The sequence below is a fragment of the Microchirus variegatus genome, assembly GCF_963457635.1.
Source record: "Microchirus variegatus genome assembly, chromosome: 20".
NCBI classification, from domain to species: Eukaryota; Metazoa; Chordata; class Actinopteri; order Pleuronectiformes; family Soleidae; genus Microchirus; species Microchirus variegatus.
The window spans coordinates 18,222,443-18,234,557 of NC_139821.1; the positions used below are offsets into that span (position 1 = coordinate 18,222,443).

The 12,115-nt window shown below is 41.1% G+C and overlaps 1 protein-coding gene across 2 annotated transcripts; it reads right to left on the bottom strand.

Annotated features, from left to right (window-relative positions):
- Nucleotides 1–9,951: 9,951 nt before the first annotated feature.
- On the bottom strand, nt 9,952–11,809 carry phax (phosphorylated adaptor for RNA export). 2 transcript variants are annotated; one of them, XM_083907201.1, is made up of 2 exons: nt 11,716–11,809; nt 9,952–11,467 (listed from the first exon to the last, which is right to left on the bottom strand). In XM_083907201.1, the coding sequence occupies exon 2, from the start codon at nt 11,437–11,439 to the stop codon at nt 10,225–10,227; it is 1,215 nt and encodes a 404-aa protein (XP_083763327.1). In that variant the 5' UTR covers nt 11,440–11,467; nt 11,716–11,809; the 3' UTR covers nt 9,952–10,224. The 2 variants fall into 2 exon arrangements, with proteins under 2 accessions (XP_083763327.1, XP_083763326.1); XM_083907200.1 differs by having other exon boundaries at nt 11,650–11,770.
- Nucleotides 11,810–12,115: the final 306 nt, after the last annotated feature.

A 12,115-nucleotide genomic window follows, 5' to 3' on the forward strand; every position in this document is an offset into this window, starting at 1 on the left:
GAGGAGTCCAGAATCAGCTGCCATAAGAATGTTGTTAGTGATTTTGATAAGCTATGGAGTGGGCGGGAACCGGACTGGAACTGTTCATACAGGTTATTGTGGGATAGGTGAGACTGGAGTTGGGAGGCAACTGTTTTTTCCAGGATTTTGGAGATGAAGGGTAAATTAGAGATAGGTCTGAGGTCGGCACCAGGTTTTTTCAAAATTAGGCTGATGGCAGCAGTTTTGAAGGATGTAGGGACAGTTCCAGTGGTGAGAGAAGAGTAGATGATGGTAGAAATTAAGGGGACCAGGGAGGGGAGGCAGGTTTTAACAAACTGGGTGGGGAGGGGATCAAGTTGACAGGTGGAGGGCTTGGATTTTTTGATGAGTTCAGTGATTTCTGAGAGTGGGGAGCTGGAAGGAGGAGAATGAATGTGTAGGTGGGTAAAAGTCAGCGTTGGGGAATTAATCCGAGGTGCTGGTGGATGTTCTTGATTTTTTCATCAAAGAAGGACATGATGGTATTGCAGAAGGAGGTTGTGTACAAGTGAGGGGGGAGAGAGTCCTTGGGTTGGGTGATATTGTTGAGTAGGGAGAACAGTGACTTGGAGTTTCCTCTATTGGCAGTGATTATGCTGGAGTAATAGTGGGTTTTGGTGGTGGCAATGGAGTCCTTATAGAGCATGATGTGGTTATTGGACATTTCCTTGTGAATAGTGAGACCAGTTTATTTGTGAGACCAGTTTATTTGTAGAGACGTTCAAGTTGTCGACCTTTTTGTTTCATCAGATGAAGATCAGGAGTGAACCAAGGGGCAGAGACGGAGAAAGAGACAGATCTGTTTTTAACGGGGCAAGAGAATTAAGAATATTATGAAGGCTAGTGTTGTAGTGGGAGAGGCCAGAGGAGTGTATACTTGAAGTGAGAATGGTGGGGGTTTTCCAGCACCACTTGTCCAGGAGAGTGGAAGCTTTTGGCATCGCCTACAGACTTTAACCGTCACCCCTGAAATAATTTCTGCCTCTGAGAAACATTTACATCTTTTCCTTTGGACATCTCTTTCACATGACTCTACCAAGGTTTTTTTCTTCATACAGGAAAAACAAACAAACAGGAAAGCATGATTGAGTCGGCAGCGTGTGCTCATCCATCACTGTTTTATATTGGCACACTATTTGTATGCAAATGATCTGTCATTCAGCTGGGATCGGGGCAGTTAATGGTGTTCTCTGGACAATCTGTTTCTGTGTGTGTGTGCACTTGAGGCATTTTCATACTGACATGTCCTGCACTTTCTCCACATGCGAGTGGTTGCAATCATAGCCACCAGTTCTACATGCATATTTAAGCTCAAAGACAATGTGTGACAGGTCATAAACTTTTACAGACTGTTTTACAGATGGTGTTTCAGGGGTTAGTCTGTCGTTTACATTACTAGGGTAGGTGTAGGGTTTTTTTCGCAGGCAGTTTTTTGTCTTAAGTTGGTTTCATATATTGAGATTATTGAGCAATAATAACACATACTAATTGAATAAAATTATGGGGCAACGGTTGATCAGTGGTGGGTTGAATTCCTGGCTCCACTAGTCTAGAAAAATGTGTGATGGGAACCCAGATAGAAACCCAGAACATGTGCTGCACATAGATGCAGTGTATGAATGTGTGCAAAACAAAAAAGCAGCTTAAAGCTGTGTAGCAGCTTAAAGCTGTGTAGCAGGTTAAAGCTGTGTAGCAGCTTTGAGTTTTCATCAATCTATCAGCTGTAAACAAGCCGATAGAAATCTCTCTTTTCTCTTTCTTTAGTCAGCCGCGATATTTCAGACATAAATCTCACCCCAGAAGACAGAGTGTGTTGTGATTGGCCAGCCAGCATAGAGCCTTTCCAACTGTCTTGTGATTGGCCAATACCCGGAAGTGACATATTCTGCACACCAGCTCTCAGAAGCGCAGCTCCCCCCTCTGGAACGGTGGATGCACTGCTACTCATTATCAAAACATTGTTTTAACAATGTTTAAAAATAGCTTCTTCACGACTCCCCGCCGCAGTCCCTTTTATGACTTTGACCAGGAGTCAGACCCAGAGTCAGAAGACACTGTCGCTCGTGAAACACCTCCACAACGGACGTTATTCTTCTTCTGCGGTTCAATGTACGCAACCGGATGTACCCGGACTAGTGCCCGGAGCAGGAGGATCTGCTGTTCAAGAGAACTGTGGTTTATGTAACCGGACCGGGTTTACAGCCCGAGATTACAATAAAACACAGCGTTCTCAGCAGTGGCTGAACTGTTTGTTTAGAACCTTCAGGGCTTCGTAAACAAGGTAATGACGCAGATACACACTAAAAAACAGCGTTAATTGGAACTTCCGGTCTAGGTCCTCTTTAGCAAAGACTCACACAATCAAAGCTCAATCAACATCAACAAACACTCACTCCTCTGTCCTGAACCATGTCAGCTATAGGAATAAAATGAAATGTACTTGAGACCCAACAGTTCTTCTTACAGTCAAGTCCTATAGTGCAAAGCTTACCCAGCTAATTTCTGTTTCCCAGAATGTTCTGGGAACGTTACCTTTTAGTTGCAGGAACATTTTCTAAAAGTTTGCCCGACAGGTAGTCCTATGGTTTCCATGGAAAGGTTTCCTAACATTAGCTTTAGGTTGCACATTACTTTTATCACAACCTTCATTCAACCTTTGTAGATCTTTTGGTTGCATTAACGTTTTCCTCACGTTACTTTTGTCACAATTTTTAGGGAAACTGTTGAAAACGAGTCCACACTGACGCGCAGTAGTAGAAACAAGCACAAGCAGAAGCAGGACAAGCACAACAACGACAAAATGAGGGAGATGGAGGCAAACTTTAGCTGTAACTAAGCAACAAGCTGATGTAAGGAAAAAGAAACTCACTTATTATTCAGTAAATTTTGTCCGTAACTCTTTAACATGAATATACAGCTTTTCTGCTCTGTTTCACTCACACACACACTTGACCAGTGTAAATGTCCATAAAATTAAGTTGTAATTAATTTCCCTAGAATCTCATCTGAGGGTCACAACAGTTTGCCATCTTTAAAAAGTGGGTCCTCATATAGAACGTTTAGGATAACACAGCACTAGATATAAAGACTCTCCTCATTCAAGATATACTGTTGCAACTACAGTATACGTATAGATCTATAATATTCGGCCAAATTGTGTAACCTGAAAGTATGAAATTGTCTATTATCATGTATGTATCTGAAAAGAAATTTTAAAAAAGCATGGCTTTTTATATTTAAAAAAAACAAAAAACAAAAATATATATATATATATATCCCTTTCCGTGCCAATCAAAAGGGAAGTCATTAGTGTGATATGGTTATTTCCCTCTCCCCTCTTATGTCTGGCCACCATGATTAATTTCATGCTTGGTTTGAAAGGACAGGTCTTTATTTGAAGCGACAGAGAGGATTTCTTGTCAGCCCACAATCAATTTCACGCTTCATTTGATGAGATTGTCACATCATTTGGTCTGCTTCATCACTACAAAAGTGACGGAGCGTTGTCGTTTGTCTTGTATGTACAAGATCATAAATGTGTGCAGTGACACCATCATATCTGTGAAGAGTTTTAGAGACTACTTAGGAGCCTCACTGAATGTGTTACTGTGGGAGTGGTGGTTCAGTGGTTTATTTTAGGCCAACACAATTGGTCCAGACTTAAACATCCAGATATAATCATCATTACATTACATACAGCACTTATTTAAATGAATGTCCTGGTCCCAGTATCTATTAACTAAATAAATAAACAATAATAATAAATAACTATTATCAGGGGATCATGCTAGTTGGTAATATGCCCAATCAACATTTCAGCATTTCATGTTTTTCTACCACCCATTCATTTCAAAATATTTCATTCTTTTGGGCTGACAGAGCATTAAAGGTGCCATATGTAAGAATGTGGCCAAAAACAGTTATTCAAATTAAAAATACCAAGGTTTTTTTAGGTTTCGTTTTCTGATGTAACTGGCAACCCGTGGTTGCTCGGCAGCTGAGACTCTACTGACTGCACTGATTGGTAGACAGCGGTAGGTGGCGCCACATGCCAAAACATGACTTCAAAACATAAACATGATTTGCAGTCTGCAAAATATTATATATTTTTAATGCAAATATTTTGGCTGTACTTTTGTTGTTGGGGAGTTCAGTTTGTTATATGAACATTATTCATGAGTCTCTGTGACATATTAAGAGGATTTTATGGCCAGTTGCTTTAGATTTATTACATATTGCACCTTTAATTATGTCGTCCAAAAATGCACTGGTCTGTATTTCTTCTGTATACTGGCATCATTTAAGACAGGAACTGTGGAACATGTGCAGAGGCTGTATGTATTTACATGTATATGCATATTTAAAATCCAACATGTAACCGATGTACTGCTCCCGCTTCTGTCCTTGACTTTCTGGGTCAGCAAAGGCTACACTGATAACTGCATTTTCCTTATCTTATGTGATCATTACCGGAAAAAGGAAGTCTTTAAATGACCTCCTCTGATTCCCTCTGATTGGTGACATTCAAGGCAATGAGCCATTCATCCGTGATCATAGACAGAAAAAAGGGCAGGTGCTCAAAGAAGTTGCTGCACCATGGACGTAAGTGATGGACATTTCATTTGCTGCAGTGAACCTTTCTGAGTGCTGATGTCATGCTGACACAAGCCACAACTCTTTCAGCCGGTTGTCCTGTTTGATCCAACGGAAATCAGGAACAGGGCATTGTATCTAGGCAACAAGTTTGTTGCCAGGTGACAGATAGAGAGGTCATGAGACCAGAGACTACATGGAGCAGTTCCACATGAATGAGGCGCGGCAGAACACCCACTGCAACGCTTTGATAATCCTGCTTTGATCAGCTGTGCCATTGAAACAAACAATGCAGCTCTATTTGTGCGTCATATAAGCATACTGTATATCCTCTTCCTTCAGCACAGGAAGTGATTGTAAAACTCAATTGCTGGAGGTTGCTCTCCTGACCTTTTGCAAAACCTTTAATCACCTTGCCCAACCACTGTGTGGAATCATGCTGTACACAGTGACGGCTTATCAGCCAGTATGAAAACAGCCGTAAGTGGTTGGGATTATCAAATGCGTTTCCGCTGTGCTTTTCATGTGGCAGCCACAAGCAGAGATAATTATCATTTCTGAGGCAACTCGGCTGACAAATCCACTGTCACCATTACAGGCGTTCAGTCCACCCTGGAGCTGTGTAGGACGATTACATACTTTTATTTTGATCTAGATGCAGCTGCTGCAGTAGAGGGCATCTGTTTATGTTAAGCACAAGTAGTGTATAGCTCTTGTTGTACATAGAATGTTAAAGCTGCATTGTTCAAATCTGTTAAAGGTGCAATATGGAACATTCAGCCTCACAAGAGTTCAGAAGACCAATTTTATATACAGTAATGTGCAAAAGTGTCAGGTACCACCCGCTCTGTTGTTTTTTCTCTGTCAAATTCTGTGATCATGTAAATTTGGAATGAAGTGATTTAAAGCTGCTCTTATATATTAGTGAGCTGTGAAAGAGTTTAACTCATGCAACTTGTCTATGTAATGCTCAAGCATGTCTTGAATAAACCTGGCAACCTGGTAATAGAGGTTTTTTACAGCAGATATTTCTACAATATCACACAAACACAGGATTTACCAGTAACATTAATTAAGGTTCCACTGCAGTATTAACAGAGCTGTGTTATTGTTCAAGTGTAAGCATAGATAATGCTAAATACTGTATGAATGTGTGAGTGCATGGGTGTGAATGGGTGAATGGCAAAACTGCATTTTCCAGTGGTCATCAAGAGAAAAGCATTCTATGAATACAGAACATTGACTCTTTCTCTGTTTTCATAGCCAGTCTAGCATTTGCATTTGAGTACTGCAGGGAAGGCAAATCCTGTGTTTAAATATGTTGCATTCAAATGGGGACGGTTCTTTTTCTTTGTTATTCCGATAAAAGTTTCCAGTAAAACACCACATTGTTTCCGGAAATCTCTTCATCCACACGAAACCCACAAAACCACTCAAAAGACTGTAGTAGGTAGGACAGGCCTGCACACAGCACTGCCTCAGAAATACACCAGAGAAGAAGATGTTGAGCATGCGCATGACTTTTGGACTTTTTTTTAGGTAAAGCTTTATTTGAATAAGAAAACATTACAAAGTATACAGTCATATGAAAAGCGACATGGTTGTCTCGTGAAAGAAAATAATAGTTATCCTAAAGTGAAACAGACCAAACTAACTCCAAGATTAGCAACAGTGAATGCAAGCATGAGATGGAGGGGACATCATTGTTTTCCTAGTGTATCGGTTGTCTACACCCATGGTTCTCAAACTGTGGTACGTGTACCGCTCGTGGTACATGAGCATCCTCTGGTGGTAGGGATGCAACGGTACAGTTTTCCCACGGTTCGGTATGCATCACGGTAACGGTACGGTTTCAATATCTTAATATAAAACTGCTCAGACTAGCAAAGGCAATATCGCATTGTAAAAGTAATTAAAAGCACTGATATAATCAAACCTCAAACTTTATTTAAACAATAGTGCACCATCAGATCAAATTAAACGGCAAACATAAAACCACGCAAATGAAAAATAAATAAAGTTTAACCCACTCACACAAACTACAACTACAAATACACTGTGCTGCTCCAAGTGAGAGAGATGGGTGATGACGCTTGCTCAGAGTGGCGCTGTAGAGCGAGTGTCTGTCCAATAGCCAACTTATATAAAAATAATATTAATATTATTAATAATAATAATAATAATAATAATAATAATAATAACAATAAACCAACTTCACTGCGCTGCATAACAGATGCTTGCACACCGTGGTTTGTTTGTTGACATTTATTTTCTCATTCTCATCGTAGTCTACGCTGAATCCTAAATGATCTCACAGAGTGGACTTAAACGAAGACGGTGCTGCTTCAAACTTCCTTTTTTCAGAGTCTCATTCACTCGCCATTGCTATGCGCAGCGCTGATTGGCTCTGAAGGCGGCATAAACTTGATATAGCAAATTATCCCAAAATTCAAGTTTTTTTCACATTTCGGCGTTGACTTTGCATGTGATGTAGTGTAAATAGTGCAAGCAAACAAACCAAAAGAACACATCACAGCAGCCAGCACACATCAGCTCAGTTACACACATACAGCATCCAAGTTAAAGAAAATAAGAAAAAAAAAGTAAATTAATAAGAAAGTACAGATGTACAGCAATATGTCCTCTCTTTATAATCTTTCAGGAAATCCCTGTAATAAAATGAAGTCCAAATAATTCAAATAAATAAATACATTTTGTTTGATTTGAGTGTGATATAAAAGTCAAATGTTCCAAACAGATTAAATCAAACAGCACTTAAGCCCAATTTATACTCCTGCGTAAAGGGCTCTGTGAGTCTCTGCGTCGTCTCCGGCTGCACAAAATATTTTTTAGGGGTCGGTCACTCCGTCAAGGGACAACGGATACGACAAGAGCTGCGATTGGTCCTCAGGACAGGCCGAGCTTAGCTGCTCTGTGCCGGCTCACAGTGGACACACTGAGCGTCCACAGAGGCGGAGCTGATCACCGCCGACAACGTCGCTGCCAAACTATAAATACGTCATATCTTAACACACACAGCACATGTTTAGACTCTAAATGGCCAATTTCTAGCCTCAAATTATCTTAAAACTGCGTTCCGTGACACAGAAAAGTGAGAAACAACCACCATTTCAATGTTATTCAGTTGCAACAACAACAACAGTCTTTCTCTCTCGGACGCCATTGCTCACTGTAGCCAGAAGCACAACAACCTTGCGTAGCGTCCCCTATTGATCGGGCGGGAAATTGCAGTGCTTATCCGTCACCACGACGGAAAAGTATGAAGGCTCGAGGGGTCTCCATGGTTACGCAGTCAGATAGCGCAGTCGGAGAAGTATGATGTGGCCTTTACCCTTACATTTGGCTCTTTATCACTAATACACTGCATTAAAACATTATTTCTGGCTGCGTACGTAAGAATACAATACAGTCTCTGATTTGTTAACCTGTCACATCTAGCAGGAAGGCCTACACTGAGCCCTTTTGATTTATCTCTAATTTTAATCATCCTAGTCCCTTTTCAGTTTCATTCAGGACATTAAACCAACAGTCTTGCAGTTTACGACATGACCAAAGACAACGAGTTAGAGTACCAATGTTGTTGGTATTATGTATGGTTTGAAAGCCCCTTTATCCTAACAAATTATCATTTTTTTAACGTGAAAAGTGGATCTTTGAATGATGAAACACCAAAGACATCACTGGCAGATAATTATTAGCAGCTGTTTCTGCAGTTATCTTTAACTCCATGGAGCTTTGTGCAGCCTTTAAATGCATTTCCGTGGCACTCGCACTGCTCTCACCAGTCCTGTTTTCTGATGCATCGAGCAGCTCGTGTTTAGGTAGCTACCCAGAATCATACATAGTCAGACAAATTTTGCTGCTGCTCATTGGTTAAGGATTTCAAACCTTTGAATTTTCTCCAGTTCCCTGTTAATTACTGTCAAATTCCATACTATGTGCCAGGAAACTGTACAAAAAAGGTTTAGGAAGCAATTATGTATGACTTATCTGATATAAAGATATCTGATTAACCACATTCTTTTGTTTCTATTGCAACTTTTTACCACAAATCAACATTTCACTAAAGAGTGAACTGCTGCTGCCGCCATAACCAGACCTTTGCTGCCATCTATGTTTTATGTCTGGTAACTGCAAGGATACTTTTTTCTATGCACATACTTGTATAACGACAACACAAACAACATAAAATGGCCATTGTTGATTCAAACTATGATGTTATATGCTATAACGTTTATAGAACTAAAAAGTAGCATGATTTGACTAAATTACTCGTTTTGTTTACTATGATTGTTTATGGGCCATAGAATGGTTGTTGTTGTTTTTTTTTTTACCAGAGTGAGGGAGATAGACAGGAGTCTTTTGTTCTTTTTGTTTGTTTGTTTACTTTTGCACACAATACAACAAAAACCTGCATTGTGTTTCTGCACACTCACCTGACCTAAACCCAATTGCGATGGTGAAGGCACTGGGAACTCCTTCAAGACTGTTGGAAAACTATTCCAGGAGACTACCTCATAAACTACTTTAAAGAATATAAAATATAAAACAATATTATTGTGGCTTCTTTAGTACTTTTTTTATTGACTACATAATTCCATATGTGTTCCTTCACAGTTTGGATGTTTTCAGTGTTAATCTTCAATGTAGAGAAACCATTGAATGAGAAAATGTATCCAAAGGTTTGACTGTATATTTTTTAATTCATTAATTCAATTGTTGCACACACATATACAGTAGGGCGTAAGGCTTTGTCAATGTAATGCAATGTTACTGTTGCTTAAAGTGTGTGCCTCCCACTGAGGCAGTGCTGTTAAGCATGTGTCTTATTTCTCAGTGCAGGTGTTTTTCATGTCTCTGGTCCTGTTGTCCTTTCATGTCTTGCACTATGCTGTAATGCAAATTGCCCCCACTTGGGTGGTAAAAAACAAGGTTGAACTTATGCAGAATGCATGAATCTGCACTACTGTGCCTACTTACATTTTATCACTCTATGCAGTATATGAAAAGAAAAACATTAACATAGCACATCCTACAATATGAGGAATCAAGAACGATAATAATATAAAGTAACATTATCTCATTTAGTTTTAAAGGTATAGTGTGTCAAATTTAGCAACATTTATTGGTGAAGATGAAGCTGAATATCCCTATCCCTGAAAACCACTTCATACCACCAGGTATAATTTATTGATACTTATTTTAAATCAAGTATAAATGTATAAAGAATCTACACATTTTTGCATATCATTTTCCCATTGTCACCTTTATTTATAATCCAGACACAAACAGATGAAGTGAACAAAACCTCAGGAAGTGTAAACGAAAATTATAGAACAGAAATAATATTTTGACAACATGTACAGTTTGTTGTACACACCCATGACTTGGATGTTTGATGATTCAGATAAGTGTCTCTGCTTACATGTGCTGGACTCTAAGAGTCGGATTCATACAAAACAAGCTCCTTTTTCATTCATAAAGTAAGAAACAGGTGATTATGTACTGTCTATTACACAGTGCACTCAGTGTTTTTCATCTCAGGCCGTCCTTATTCTTTGAACTCTGAATCCAAACAGCAGACAGTTCTCAGAACACCTCCAGGTCTGTGGAGCTGTAGACCACAGGTGTCTCCTCTGTCCCCACGGCAGCTTCCTCCTGAGCCTCCTCTTCCTCCTCCACAGCTTCCTCCAGTGACTCCAAGGCCTCGTTTGTGTCACTGGCAAAAGTCTCCCTGGAGCCGTCGTCGTGTTCCTGTAGGTTCAGTGTGGTGATGGCCTGCTTCATCTTCTTGGCCACCATGTGCCGCCTCCTCTTCTGTGCAGCTTTCTTGACCTTTTGCTCTTTCTGACTTTCCTCCATGAATATCTTTCGGACCTGAGATTTGGTGATGCTGGGCGTGTTCTTCAGCAGGTTGAGGTACACCCCACCAGGCGTCCGCCGCCTGCTGCCGTCCATAGTGTACACACCACCGCTCTCCTCCAGTGTGGCAGTCTCTCCGAGCAGCTCTATAGCCTTTTTTGTTCCAATAATTTTAACAACCCGCTCTATGAGATCCATTTTAGGCTCTTGCAGCCTGTATGCGATCTCATCTGCCACTTTGTCCTCAGAATCATCCTCTGTGATCTCATATCTGCCCTTGATGTCCATCTCAGCTCTGGGGCCCAGTCTATCTTTTGCTGCCCTTTTCCTCTTTGCGTCACCTCCTGGCCTCTCCTCAGGTCCACGGCCCTTCATGTAGTCCTCTAACTGCTCGTCCAGCATGTTCACCTCTCCTTCATTCTTGGACAGCATTTCCATCTCTTTCTCCTTCTCCATTATTTTACGAGCCAGGACAAAGTTGTAAGTCTCCACATTCCTGCTGGACATGCTAACTTCGCCTTCCATGCCGAATATACCCAGCTCTGCGGTCATGGCGTCCTGACACTGCTCCTGGACCACGGAGCCCCAGATGTTGTTCACCTTGCGCTCTCCCATCGCGCTGGGGCCGAGCAGGCGTGTCGGCCCTGGTCGGGCGGTGGATGCGGGCGGAGGCTCCGGAGCATTGGACACTTTCTGGCGCTTCTTGCGCCACACTGCCGCCTCCTCGTCCGACGAATCCGGGTCACTTTCGCTGGACTCCGCCGTTCTCCCGGCACTGCGGTAGGCGGCTGGAGGGGGCTGGACAGCGGCTCTGCTCTGGAAGGACTGACCGCTGAACCCTGGAGGAACCTGGGGTCGAGCTTGTACTGCTGCTGCTGGTGTCCCCATCTCAGTGTCCGAGCCGGACCCGGAGATTTCTCCATCTTCCAGATCTCCGTCCATTATGTCTCCACAATCCGCGATTTCTTATCTGACAGAATTTAAGCAAAGAAAACAGCTGCTGACTGAACTGTTGCTGAACAGTAAGGGCTTAGGTCAAGGCCCCCAATTAGCGACAATAGCTAACTGTGCATCACTGTTAGCTAACAATACCCACACAACTTTATAATAAACCCGGCAAAGAACCAGGTAACAGAGCGAATGGAGAAATACCGTCAAATATTTTTCACAGCAGCGGAGTCCCTGATGTTTGTAGATGTGCGTGGATCATCCACTCACCGTGAACTGCGGTGGAAAGGTTGACTATCTACAACAAAACTTGCAAGATCCATTAAAGAAATTCGCGCTTGGCTAACGCCACGCTTCCGCTTTTCCAACTGTCACACCCTTTCAAAATAAACGTGATTCATGAAGAGGGCAAATGGGGAACGTTCTGTATTGTTGAAATGGTTTCCTTTTTTGTATCTTCAGCATTAACAATGTATTAATGTGATCAATAAAGTTGTGTATTTTTCAAATACATTTTGTATTTTTGTAAATACAAAAATGCATAATTTTGAAACAAGGTGAAATAATTGATTTTAAGTGATATTTATTATGGTTAAATGGTTCAATGTAATAGAAAAAAACGCATTTACACATTATAAAATTAGATTTAAGCTTTATTGCCCATGAAGAG

What these genes read in the sequence shown, in the direction of transcription:
- phax (XM_083907201.1), bottom strand. Translation starts at nt 11,439, where the DNA reads ATGGACGGAGATCTGGAAGATGGAGAAATCTCCGGGTCCGGCTCGGAC.